This window comes from Muscardinus avellanarius (assembly GCF_963383645.1).
Source record: "Muscardinus avellanarius genome assembly, chromosome: 2".
Classification (NCBI taxonomy): Eukaryota; Metazoa; Chordata; class Mammalia; order Rodentia; family Gliridae; genus Muscardinus; species Muscardinus avellanarius.
This window is the reverse complement of record NC_137787.1, coordinates 119,832,036-119,845,585: the sequence shown is the minus strand read 5'-3', so window position 1 is coordinate 119,845,585 and position 13,550 is coordinate 119,832,036. Positions and strand designations below refer to the sequence as shown.

The window sequence follows — 13,550 nt, the reverse complement described above, 5'->3', positions numbered from 1 at the left end:
CAACTTAGTAAGATCCCCAGCAATTTAGTGAGACTCTGTTTCAAAATAAAAAATAAAAAGGAGTTGGGCATGGTGGTGTGAACCCGTAATCCCAGTTACAGGGAGGCTGAGACAGTAGTACTGCAGGTTCAAAGACAGCCTCAGCAAGTAACGAGACTCTCATTATCTAAGGAGGCCCTGTTAAAAAATAAAATAAGTCTGGGGCTGTAGATTGAAGGTAGAACACCCCTGGGGTCAATCTCCAGCACAAAATGATAATAATACGAAAGGGCTGGAAACCCAGAGTGGTAATACATGCCTGTAATCCCAGTACTTGGGAGGTTGAGACAGGAGGATCACAGGTTCAAGGACAGCCTCAGCAACTTGGCAAGACAAGACTCTCAGCAATTTAGTGAGACCCTGTGTCAAAACAAAAACTAATAAAGAGCTGGGGGGTATACCTCAGAGGCGGAATACCCCTGGGTTCAATCCCTAGTACCACAAAAAAGTAAAAAAATAAAAAGCGCTGAGGGGTGTAGCTCAGAGGTAGAACGCCCCTGGGTTCAATATCCAGTATCCACCTCAACATGGCTGGGAAAGTAGCTCCCCTGGAGGTTCAGTCCCCAGTACCACACACAAAGCAACTGGTCTTCCCGTTTTCTCCATACTCTCGAAGGGCGGACGGGTTGGTCCTGCGCCACCGCCAGCTGGCGAGCACGCAGACCACTGGAGCCAACTGGGGCAGGGAGAGGCGGCAGGAAGACGGCGAGGCCAGCTGTCCGCCGACCCCGCCCCCTGGACTGGCCCCGCCCCCGACGGCACACAGCCAATGGGCGCAAGCCCGTCCCCCCCAGTGCAGCTCCTCCCCCGCCCCGTCCCCGCCCCCGCAGTGCGCAGCCAATGGGAGCAGGCTCGTCCTCCCTGGGGACCCGCCTGGCTCCGCCCTCCGCGCTCCGCCGTCAGGGCTGCGCCTGGGTCCTGCGCGAGCAGTGAGGTCTCTATCCAGGCTGGCCATGGCGTCTCCAGCGGCCGGCGCGGTGGTGATTGTTGGCAGGTAAGAACTCCGAGGCGCGGCTCTGGGGGATGCGGAGCACGCGGCTTCTCCGCTGACCCGGCAGTGCCGGGAGGGGCGGTGTCGGAGCCCGGGTGGGGGGCTGACTTCCCCAGAGGTGCCCGCGCGGACTGCGGGCGCTGTGCCGGCCTGCCTGCCAGTCCAAACGTCCTGCAAGAACCTGGTTCTTACTCCCATTTTACGAATGAAAAGACTGAGATGAAGCAGTGTGCCCAAAGTCACAGCTAAGTGATGGAGACGGGACTAGTCCGGTCGCGAGGGTTTGCACGCACACCTAGTAGGCTGCCTCCGGGCGCGGGCCAGTGGGCGAGGCGGTGCCTGCAGGCGGGCACAGGTGTCCAGGCACTCTCTGGCATTCCCAATTCTTGGATAAACTGAGTTTCTAGAGAGTGAAGGCTGTGTCAACTTAACAGCCGGATTTCCTTCCTAATTGATTTATTGATTTCTGGTTTGTGCTTCCATGTCCTTTTTTTTTTTTTTTTTTCTTTTCTTTTTAAACGGGTCTAGGGATGGAACCCAGGGTCGTTTAACCTCCGAGCTACACCCCCGCCCTATTTTTTATTCTTTATTTTGAAACAGGGTCTCACTTAAGTTGCGGAGGGCCTAAGTAGCTGAGGCTGTCCGCGAACCGCGATCCTAGGGTCTCAGCCTTCCGAATGCTAGGATTACAAGCGTGGGCCACCACACCTGGCTCCCAGATACTTAAAAAAAAAATTATTTATTTTTCTTCCTGTGGCACTGGGTATTGAACCCAGAGGCATTCTACCCCCGAGCTAGCCACCCAACCCAGTTTTATTTCTTATATGGAAACAGGCTCTCACAAAATTGCGGAGAGCCTCGCTAAATTGCTGAGGCTGGCTTTGAACCTGTGAATTTTCTATCTCAACCTCCCAATTACTGGGATTACAAGCGTGAGTCATCACAACGACGACTCCCCCCCTGTCTCTCTACTGCTTTTTGTTTTTAGTTAAAAAGGGAGAGACATATATATGTACTTTTTTTTTTTTTTTTTACTGGTGTAGCTTTCAGTAGCAATTTCATCAACAAATCAGTGCTTGTAGTTGGTGGTTAAAAACAACTCTTTTACCCACCTGCCTATAATCTCAGTACTTGTGAGGCTGAAACAGGAGGATTCCAGGTTTGAGGCCAGCCTCAGCAACTTAGCAAGACCCTGCTATAAAACAAAATAAAATAGCAAAAAGGGATGGGGGGCATATCAGAGATAGAATGCCTCTGGGTTCATCATACTGGTTCTCCAGTACCACACACAAAAAGCCACCTTTGTATACACTTCTGAGGTTTTGGCCCATCTGAACCTCTTGCCGTCCCCAGTCAGTTGCAGCCCTAGCAGAACAGCCAGTCCAAGGTCAGGATTCTTCATGTAGAGCCTGTTAAAGGAAGACTGCGGGGATGCTGTTGTCAGCTTTTTCCTCCTCCTCCTCCCCCCCCCCTCCTCCTCCTCCTCCTCCTCCCCTCCTCCTCCTCACATAACCATGGAGTTAACTGTGCCTTTGCCCTGTCCAGGCCTGTTCCTCACGTGGTTGAATAGTGAAGGAGTATAAAACAGGTGCACTTTGCACTCTTGGTGATAATCACTCACCTTGTATTTTAGTTCTAGAAGGTCAAGGGCTAGCTGGAGTTCTGCCTGTGTCGAATCATGCCTTGGAGTGGTGCTCTGCCTGCCCCCCAGTAGACAGATGATAAGGACATTTTTGAGTTGATCTACAGGACCTGCTTGTGGGTGGTTCAAAGTCTGCATTTGGTAGTCAGTGTATTTCTGGTTCCTTGGGTAAGGAACTAGAAGAAGGCTGGCAAACTCTAAGGACAACAGGAATCATCTGGGGCCTCAGCTTGTTTGTTTTTTTCTTTTTTTTTGGTACTGGGGATTGAACCCAGGGGCAGTCTACCACTGAACTACACTCCCAGCCCTTTTTGTTTTTATTCTGAGGCAGTGTCTTGGTAAGTTGCCAAGGCTGGCCTCAAACTTGGATCTTCCTGTCTCGGCCTTCCTAGCCATGGGGATTATAGCTCATTTCTTTGTTTTGTTGTAACATAAAGGTCCTGATTTTCCTCCTCCTTCAGCCCCTCCACAAGCATTCCACTTTGCTTCTGGGCAGCTCTGATATCTTCTCTTCATCCTCCCTCCCCGTCTCTAACTCTCTGTCTTCTTTCCTGACCCCATCAGTGATTCCAAGACACATCCACCTAATAAACAGTGCTCAGAATGTAAATTAATTTGATAAAATGTGGTTGCAACCCCATTATGATGTATGAATATAATGCACCAATAAAAAATAAAAAATAAATAAACATCAAGTCAGCCTAAAAAAAAATCTGGTTGCATTTCACTCTTCTTTGGGGGGGGGGAGATATCAGAGGCAGATGCATCTTCCCCAGGGCAGGGGCATCCTACCCTCTCCCCCAGAGATATGCCCCCAGCCCTTTTATTAGGTGTGTGTGTGTGTGTGTGTGTGTGTGTGTGTGTGTGTGTGATGCTGGAATTGAACCCAGGGGCATTCTACTTCTGAGCTTCACCCTCAGCCTGATTTTGATTCTTTTTTTTGTTTTGTTTTTTTCTGCAGTACTGGGGATGGAACCCAGGGCCATTGCACCTTCGAGCTATACCCCCAGTCCTATTTTTTTGTCTTTTTATTTTTTGAAATAGAGTCTCACTAAGTTGTAGAGGGCCTCACTAAGTAGCTGAGGCTGTCGTCGAACCTGGATCCTCCTGTCTCAGCCTCCCAAGAACTGGAGTTACAGGCATGCACTACTATGTCTAGCTCATTCTTTTTAAATTAATTAATTAATTAATTAATTAATTAATTTTGGGGGTATTGGCAATTGAAGCAAGAGGCATTTTACCTTGGAGCTACATTGCCAGTCCCATTTTATTTTTTTATTTTGAAACAGGGCCTCACTAAGTTGCTGAGGCTGGCCTTAAACCTGCAACCCTCCTGTCTCAGCCTCCCAAGTACTTGGGGTTACAGCGTGTGCCACCATACCTGGTTTGAGTTTCATTCTGTTCTCCACATATCCACATGTGTGTATTTAATCCTCCTGTCTCAGCCTCCCAAGAACTGGGATTATAGGCATGTGCCACCAGGCCTGGCTGTCTCCTCCTCCTTTATCTTGCACAAAGCTGATGACCCTGACATTGTAGGATTTCAGCTATGGTGCCTGCAAATATAGTTTTCACATTTGAGGCTTAGTTTTCAAGGGAGGAAACCCGATTGGCTTCACTCTGTGTAGGCTGGGCAACCAACGTGCAGCATGCCAACAGCCTCTACCAGGCCTCTGCGGCTCAGGAGTCAGTTTCCTGTGCAGTCGTCACTGACTGTGTGGGGACACCAGCCAGTTCCCAGGAGTCAGCTCCCTCTCTTTTCTTTTTCTTTCTGGTGTGGGGATTGAGTCCAGGGGTTCACACATGCTACCCACCCCCAGGAGTCAGCTGTCTGTTACTGGCAGGGAGCCTGGTGCAGGAAGATATGGTTGACTTTGCCTTTATTATTTATTTTTTGGCACTGGGAATTGAACCCAGGGGCATTCTGCCTCCAGGCTATATCCCCAGCCCAATTTTGCTTTTATATTGAAACAGGGTCTTTCTCAGTTGACAGTCTCTCTACTTGCTGAGGCTGTCCTTGAACCTGTCATCCTCTTGTCTCAGCCTCCAGGTGTGCCCCAGCATACCCTGCTCCCCTTTGCCTGTTACTAATCCCCCCTTCTATTATAAAAATTCTCTAACATAAAAAAGTTGAAAAGAGGATGAAAGATGAGGCACATATTCACATCTGTATTCAACAATTGTTAGAAACATCATTTGCTGTACAGCGTGAGCGTCTCGAATCCAAAAATCCGAAATGCTCCAAAATCTGAAATCCTTTGAGTGCCAACTTGATGTCAGAGTGTAAAATGACAAACCTGTTCCGTGTGAGTGGTGGCTGTGACTCCAGACAGCCTGAGTGAAGAACACTCACTGTGAACGTGCAGCGTCTGTACGCCGTGCGCATGATGGGGCATGCAGGGAGATGTGTCCTGGGGATACGGTAGAGTGCTCATATACACACTAAATGTACGTGTGGTCCAGAGGGTGTGTGTGCACATATACACATATATGTAAACACACACACTTGTGTGCACGGCACAGCCTCTTCCTCGGAGGACCACAATGAGCAAATGATGTGGAGCACTATCAAGTACAGGAGGAGGTGACTCAGTCAGGAGACATGGTCAGCATGAGACGGACAAAGCTGCTGCTAGTGCCATGAGGCCTAAAGTTTACAGTGAACTCTTTATAAGTACACTCCAATGATTAGAAGCATAGTACACTAAATACATAAACCAGCAACAGTCATTTGAGTATCATGATTAAGAATTAGGTATTGTGGTATTGTACATAATTGTATGTGCTGTACTTTTTTTTGGTGGAACTGGAGATTGAACCCAAGGGCATTCTACCTCTGAGCTACACCCTCAGCCATTATTATTATTATTATTATTATTATTATTATTATTAATCAGTGGTACTGGGAATGGAACCCTTCTACCTCTGGGCTACACTCCCAGACCTATTTTTATATTTTTTAAATTTAGAAATAGGGTCTCTTAAGCCAGTGAGGCTGGCTTTGAACCAGCGCGATCCTCCTGTCTCCACTTCCCAAGTGCGGGGATTACAAGCGTGTGCTACCATGCCCGGCAGCCCTTTTTATTATTTTTTTAAACAGGGTCTCACTAAGTTGCTAAGGGTCTCGTAAGTTGATGCACACTGGCCTTGATCCTGCGATCCTCCTGTATCCACTTCCCAAGTACTGGGGTTGCAGGCATGTGTGCCTGGCTGAGAGTGTCCGCTTCCCTCTCCTGCTTGCTCCCTCCTTCCCTGGCACCTGTACTTACCTAGTTTACTGGCTGCCTGCCCACTGTGGCTCCTTGGGGTTGGGTCCTGGAGTAGTGCCTGGCACACAGTAGGCATGCCTTACCTGTCTCTTCAGTGAATTGCTGCTGCCTTTAGTCAGATCTCAGGAGAACCTGCGGACCACTGTCCGGTGTTTATCACTAATGCGTGCCAGCTTTCTTGTTGTCAACAACTCACATTTATCAGGCTTGACGGTGTGCCAGGAATACAAAGGTGAGAAAGATGGTTCCTGGTGCATAGAATGTACCTGCTGAACAAACAAAACCAAATCCACGCTACTGGAAGCCATTGTCTCCCCACTGCCCTGTCTAGAAGTCACCATGTGCACGTGTGTGTGGGGCCAGGGATGGAACCCAGGGCTCCCCTACCTCTGAGCTAGAGTCCCCAGCCCTTATTTTATGATTTATTTACTTCTTTATTTATGTATTTATTTATTTATTTATGGATTTTGTGGTACTAGAAATTGAACTTGGGGGTGCTGTACCACTGAGCTACACCTCTGGCCTTTTAAAATTTGTTTTAATTTTTATTTTGAGACAAGGTCTGGCCTTGAACTTGTCATCCCCTATCTCAGCCTTCCAAATACTGGGATTTTAGGCATGCACCACCATACCAGATTTCTTTTTATTTTTTACTTTTTGTGGTTCTGGGGATTGATCCCAGGGGATCTACCTCCAAGCTACACCCCTGCCCCCGTCCTATTTTATTATTTTGAAACAACGTCTCACTAGGTTGATGGGAGTCTCACTACTTACTGAGGCTGTCCTCGAACCTGTGATCTTCCTGTCTCAGCCTCCTAAGTACTGGGATTTTAAATGTTCACTACCACTCCTGGCTTTTTTTTTTTTTTTTTTCCAGCTCTGGGGATGGAACCCAGGGGCATTTGACCTCCGAGCTACAGCCCCTGCCCTATTTTTTATTCTTTATTTTGAAACCAGGTCTCACTGAGTTGCAGAGGGCCTAAGTAGTTGAGGCTGTCCGCGAACTGCGATCCTCCAGGTCTCAGCCTCCTGAATGCTGGGATTACAAGCGTGCGCCACCACGCCCGGCTCACCCCTGGCTTTTTTTTTTTAGTTAATTAATTATTATTATTTTTTTTTTTGGTGGTACTGGGGTTCCTGGAAGCCCTTCTCCCTCCAGGCTACACTCCCAGACCTACTATATATATATATATATATATATATATATATATATATATATATATATATATATATAATTTTTTTTTTTAATTTTGAAAACAGGGTCTCTTAAGCCAGTGAGGCTGGCTCTGAACCAGCGTGATCCTCCTGTCTCTGCCTCCCAAGTGCAGGGATTACAAGCGTGCGCCACCACGCCTGGCTCCCCTGGCTTTTAAAAAAATTATTATTTATTGTTCAAGGCCAGCCCCAGCTACTTGGTGAGGCCCTCCACAACTTAGTGAGACCCTGTTTCAAAATAAAGAAAAAAAATAGGGCTAGTGATGTAGCTCGGAGGTAGAATGCCCCTGGGTTCGATCCTAGTATCCTAGTAACACACACACACACACACACACACACACACACACACACACACATTATTTATTTTGGTACTTGTGGTTGAACCTCCAGCCTTTTAATTTTGATTTTATGTTTTGTAGTGCAGGGGACTGAACTTGGGAAACTTGGGGCCTTGTACATGTTAGGCATGCATTCTATCTCTGAGCTATACCCCCAGCCCTTTTTATTTTTTATTTTCAAACAAGGTCTCACTAGGTTGATGAGAGTCTCAGTACTTGCTGAGCCTGTCCTCTAACCGCTATCCTCCTGCAACCCCAAGTACTGGGGTTGCAGGTGTGTTTCACCACGCCCAGCCATTAATGTGTTTTTTTATTGATGCTTTTAGTTACCTGTTATGCAAGATGTAACAGTTCACAATGAACAAACAGGAGTGTTTAACCTTCTGACCTAGTCGTAAGGTGGTGGCCCTCATTGCCCTGTTTCCCTTCGTTGCCCAGGCATACCTGTATGTGGGACATGGGTTGCAGTGGTGGAATCTGCCCAGGGTTGGTCCAGGGGAAAGGCCGTCTTGAGAAGGTAGACCTTGGGTGCACCAAGATCATCTTTGGAAATCTGATCTGCAGGAGAATAAAGGGGCAGGTGGCGAGGCTTGCAGAGGGGACTTAGAGCTGAGACTGGAAGAACGTGCAGCATCATTCTCCAAACAGTACCCAGTGCTGGCAAGTATGCAGGGAAATAGGACCTTCCTGGCGCTGCTGGGACTGTACATCTCCAATGTGGAGGGGCCTCCAAAGACAAGGAATGGAACCGCCATAAGACCCAGCCCCTGGGTATCTTTCCAAAAGAATTAAGGTCACAGTCCTCTGGTGATCCTTGCACACCCATGTTTATAGCAGCACGACTCACACTAGCCAAACTACGGAGCGATCCTAGATGTCCACTGACAGATGAGTGGATGGAGAAAACATGGTGTATACACAAACGGGATTCCACTCAGCCACAAAAAGGGCAAATATTATGTCAATTACAGGAAAAATGGATGGAACTAGCCAGTTTCAGAAAGTCAGTGGTCATAGCTTTTCTCATGTATGGAAGCTAGGGAGAAATTGAGAAACAAGAGAGACCAGCAGGACAGAGGAGGGGCTGGCGCGGGGACAGGAGGCTCGAGGAAGGAGGCCATTCAGATGAGGCCATGTCCGTGTATGAAGGTCTCACTACCAATGTCACTAACATGTGAGAGAGGAGGGCAACAGGGTGGCATCGGAGGGAAACACATAAGTGTATGTGCGTGTGTGTTTGTATTACCTCACTAGGATGTATATATACAGCACAGCAAGAAAAGTATTAATTCATTCTTGCCGGTCAGTGAGAAAGTGCCCACTTGCATTCTGGTGGGGCAGGCAAACCTTGCCCAGTCTCAGCTGCTTGCAGGATAAGTTAGTGTTCTTTAACATTTTTTAAACATTTAATTGTGAAATGCACTTAAAGTTGGGCATCTGAGCAGTTTGTAAGTGTGCGGTTCAGTGAAGTGCATCTGATTGTTGTGAAATCATTCTCCAGAACATTTTCTTCTTGCAAAACTGAAACTCTGCTCATTGCTCCTTCCCTTGGGTCCTGGCACCTGCTACTGCTGTGAATTTCACTGCCCTAGGTCCTTCATATCAGTAAAATCATACAGTTGTTGTCCTTTTCAACAGGTGTGTATGTAGTTTTTTGTAATGGAGATTGAACCCAGAGGTCTTCTACCTCCAAGCTATACCAGCAGCAGCCCTATTTTATTTCTTCTTCTTTTTTTTTTTTTTTTTTTTTTTTTTGGTTTGTTTTTTGTGGTACTGGGGGTGGAACCCAGAGGCTTTCTACTTCCGGGCTATACTCCTAAACTTTTTTTTTTTTTATATTTTATTTGGAAACAGGGTCTCACTAAGTTGCTGAGAGCCTCATTAAATAGCTGAGGCTGGCTTCGAACCCGTGTGATCCTCCTGTCTCAGCCTCCCAAGCGCGGGGATTATAAGCGTGAGCCACCACGCCCGGCTTTTATTTCTTATTTGGAAATAGGGTCTTACTAAGTTGCCAAGAACCTTACTAAATTGCTAAGACTTCACTAAGTTGCTGAGGCTGGCTTTGAACTTGTGATTTTCTTACCTTAGCCTCCCAATTAATGGGATTACAAGCATGTACCAATATGCCTGCCTTAGTCATATTTCATATACATAATGATCGTGTGTCTGTCCTTTCATTCTTTTTTGGTTACTGGGTCTTGAACCCAGGAGTGTTCTAGCTCTGAGCTATACCCCTAACCCTTTTTATTTTTGTTTTGAAAGAAGGTCTTGCTAGGTTGCTAAGAGTCTGGTTGAGTTGTGGAGGCTGGTCTTGAACTTGGGACCTTCTTGTCTCCTCAGTTCCTCCCCAGTACTGGGATTATAGGTGTGTGCCACCTCGTCTGGCTCCCCAGCTATTTTTATATTTTATTTTTTATTTGGAAACAGGATCTTGCTAAGTTGCTGAGGCTGGCCTCCAACCTGCAATCCTTTAGTCTCAGACTTCCAGGTACTGAAATTACAGGTGTATGCCACCATGCCGAGGTGGGACACTAAATATAAATGAACTCTGAACTCATGTAACTATTTATTTATTTATTTATTTATTTATTTATTTATTTTTGCAGTACTGGGGATGGAACCCAGGGGCATTCTACCTCTGAGCTACACCCCAGCCCTATTTTTATTCTTTATTTTGAAACAATGCCTCACTGAGTTGCAAAGGATCTCACTAAGTAGCCGAGGCTGTCCTCGAACTGCGATCTTCCTTTCTCAACCTCCCAAATGCTGGGGTCAGAAGGGTGCACCACCAGGCAGCGCTTGGACTCATGGAATATTTAGACCTTCTTTCACTTTGCCGATGTTCTCAGCCTTCATGTGCGCAATGTGAATGAGGTGTGGGTGTTTAATTCCTTCTCACGGGCAGACAGCTCTGCTGTATGAAAGGACCACATTTTACTCCTTCACTCCCTGGCTGGTGGACACTATGTCTTTCCACTCAACTATCATGAGTCCTGCTGCCTTGAGCATCCTTGTGCAGGCTCTCTTGCTTTCACTTCTGCTGGTGCACACCTGGGTCAAGATTGCTACTGCATACAATTATCACCAGAGGCAGATGTCATTTCTTCCTGTGTGTCATGCCAGGGATGGAACCCAGGGAATTCCACCCCTGAGCTGCACCCCCAGCTCTTTACTTTTTTGTGTGTGTGTGTGGTACTGGGGGTGGAGCCCCAGGGGCTTTTCTACCTCTGGCTACACTCCCAGACCGTTTTTAAAATATTTTATTTAGAAACAGTTGCCAGGTGTGGTGGCACACCCTTGTAATCCCCCAGCTTGGGAGGCGGAGACAGGAGGATCGCAGGTTTGAAGCCAGCAGTGCTGGCTTAAGAGACTCTGTTTCCAAATAAAAATATAAAATAGGTCTGGGAGTGTAGCCCGGAGGTAGAAGGGCTTCTAGGAACCCCAGTACCACACACACACACAAAAAAAAAAAAAAAAAAAAAAAAAGAAAAAGAAAAGAAAAGAAAAAGGAACAGTTGCTGTTTCTAATTGGTGAGAGCCTCACTAAGTAGCTAAGGCTGACTTTGAACCTGTGATCCTCCTGTCTCAGCCTCCCAAACTCTGGGATTATAAATGTGCGCCACCATGCCCGGCTTACTTTTTTTTTGGTGGTACTAGGGGTGGAACCCAGGGGCTTTCTACCTCCGGGCTAAGCTCCCAGACCTATTTTATATTTTATTTGGAAACAGGGTCTCACTAAGTTGCTGAGAGCCTCACTCAGTAGCTGAGGCTGGCTTCAAACCTGCGCGATCCTCCTGTCTCAGCCTCCCAAGTGCGGGTATTACAAGTGTGCGCCACCATGGCCGGCTAAGTTTTTGTTTTTTAAACAGGGACTTGCTATGTTGTTGAGGCTGGCCTTTAATCTGTGATTCTCCTGTCTCAGACTCGCAAGTACTAGGATTATAGGTGTGTGCTACCATGTCCGGCTCATTCTTTCAGATCAGTTTCAGATCTTAGAACCATTGTGAAGATCGTATAGAGAGCCCCCATATACTGCCTCCCCTATTGTTGGAATCTTGTTGTACTGGAGATCTGAACCCATAGGTGTTCTGCCTTCACGTGACAACTCTGTCCTTTATTTCATTTTTAAATTTTGAAACAGCCTTGTTAAATTGCTGAGGTTCTAAGTTGCTGAGGCTGGCCGCAAACCCGCGATACTCCTCAACCTCCCAAGTACTGGGATTATAGGCGGGTTCCACCATGCCTAGCCTATTGTTGAAGTCTCACATTTATATGGTATAATTTGGTATAATTAAGTAACACATGATCACTTATTAATGGCACTAATAAATATTGACATCAATAAACACTAGCCACCAATATTTACCAACATATTCATATTTATTAATACTGTTGTTTATTAACAGTATTAATAGATTTGTTATTATTAGCAATACTACTGGTATTAATGAGCCAACACATTATTACTTACTAATGTCACTTTCATTCTGATTTCTTTAGTTGTTACCCAATGCCCTTTTCTGTCCCAGAAACCCACCCAGGACAGCAAGTTATGTTTATAGCTGGCCCTCTGTGTCTTGGGTTCCACATGTGTTGCTTTAACTAACCGTGGACTGAAAATATTTGCAAAATATCTTGTGTCTGTACTGAAAATGCACAGACTTTTTCTGGTCACCCTTTGCTGACAGCACAGCATCACAGTATGTCCACTGTGTTCGCCTCATACTAGATGTCACAAGAGTCACCCAGATGTGACTTGAAGCCTAGGAGGGCGGTGCACGGGCTGCGTGCAGTGCTCTGCCTGCTTATGTAAGGAGCTGGGGCGTCCCAGGGGCTAGGTGGGTCCTGGGACTGACCCCTAGCTGGTGCTGATGGCCTGACTATGCTTGCCAAATCTCTTTGGACTCCTCTAGGCTATGACAGTTTCTCAGACTTTCCTTTTTGATGACCTTGATTTTTTGTACTTGTATTAGTACATCATAGAAGGTTAAAAGTGATCCAACACACACGCACGCTTGGTGGGTCTCCCCTCGCGTCCCACCTGTTCCTCTTCCCCACACATAATAGTGAGACTGGTAGCGATACCTTCATACACAGACACATCATTTGAACTGTTTTCTTCCTCAGTCCCCCTTTTCCCGTCCCTCCTCCCTCCCTCACCCATCCCCTTTCACTATTCTTCTGGTCCTTCTCATTTATCTGAAGTCTGTTTTGTTTCCTATTTTTTCTCTAGCTTCCACATATGAGAGAAAACATAGAGCCCTTGCTTTTCTGAGGTTGGCTGATTTCACTTAGCATAATCTGTAGCTCCATCTATTTTCCTGCAAATGACATCTTGTTCTTTTATGTCTGGACAGAGATCCGTTGTGTGTATGAACCACATTTTCTCTGTCCACTCATCTGTCGACACCTAGGTTGGATGCATCACTGGTTATGTGTTGCTATGGTAAACGTGGGTATACACGGATTGCTGGAGGATTCTGATGTGAATTCTCTTGGAAAGGTACCGAGGAGTGGGATGGCTCTTTTGAGGAGTACTGGTCATGTAGCTGCAGAAGGTCCCCACATTGAGCCTTGCCTAGTGCTTCTGACCCGACTGGGGTTCCGGGATGACTGCTATGGGAATGTAGTTCATTCTCACCCCCTCCTCTTGAGATGACTCACTATCAGTGTGACTCCTTCCTGCTGAGTGCGTCGGTGTCCCCACTCGGCTTCCTCCTGTCTCCCCTTTCCAGATTGTTCTTGGAAGGAGGATGCTCTGGGCAGCCCACACCTAAAGGGTGGAGGTAATGTTCCACCCTTCAGAGCAGTGTAGCTGCGTCGATTATTTGCAGTTCTCCTGCAGGTAAAATTGCCTTCTCCAACACTTATTTGTTTATTCAAGCTTCACTTATGTCAGTGTGGATTCATGGCTATTTCTTGTATACTTTGAGTTATAGCCTAGCATTGTTTTATAGCCCAGAGGTTGCTAGCCTCAGCCACTGGGAGTCCTCTAGGGCATCACTTGACATCATGTTCTTTTAATGTAGGGTTCGGTTTGTTTGTCTTAATATTTT

General features: G+C 46.6%; 1 protein-coding gene across 2 annotated transcripts in view; it reads left to right on the top strand.

The window, feature by feature from the left end:
• Nucleotides 1-992: 992 nt before the first annotated feature.
• Nucleotides 993-13,550, top strand: part of CRYL1 (crystallin lambda 1) — a gene marked incomplete at both ends in the record, with an annotated part of 99,593 nt that continues 87,035 nt past the window's right edge. For both annotated transcript variants that reach the window (XM_080689824.1, XM_080689823.1), the window contains one exon: nucleotides 993-1,033. In XM_080689824.1, the coding sequence (XP_080545950.1) occupies nucleotides 993-1,033 (41 nt within the window). The remainder of the gene's footprint in view (nucleotides 1,034-13,550) is intronic.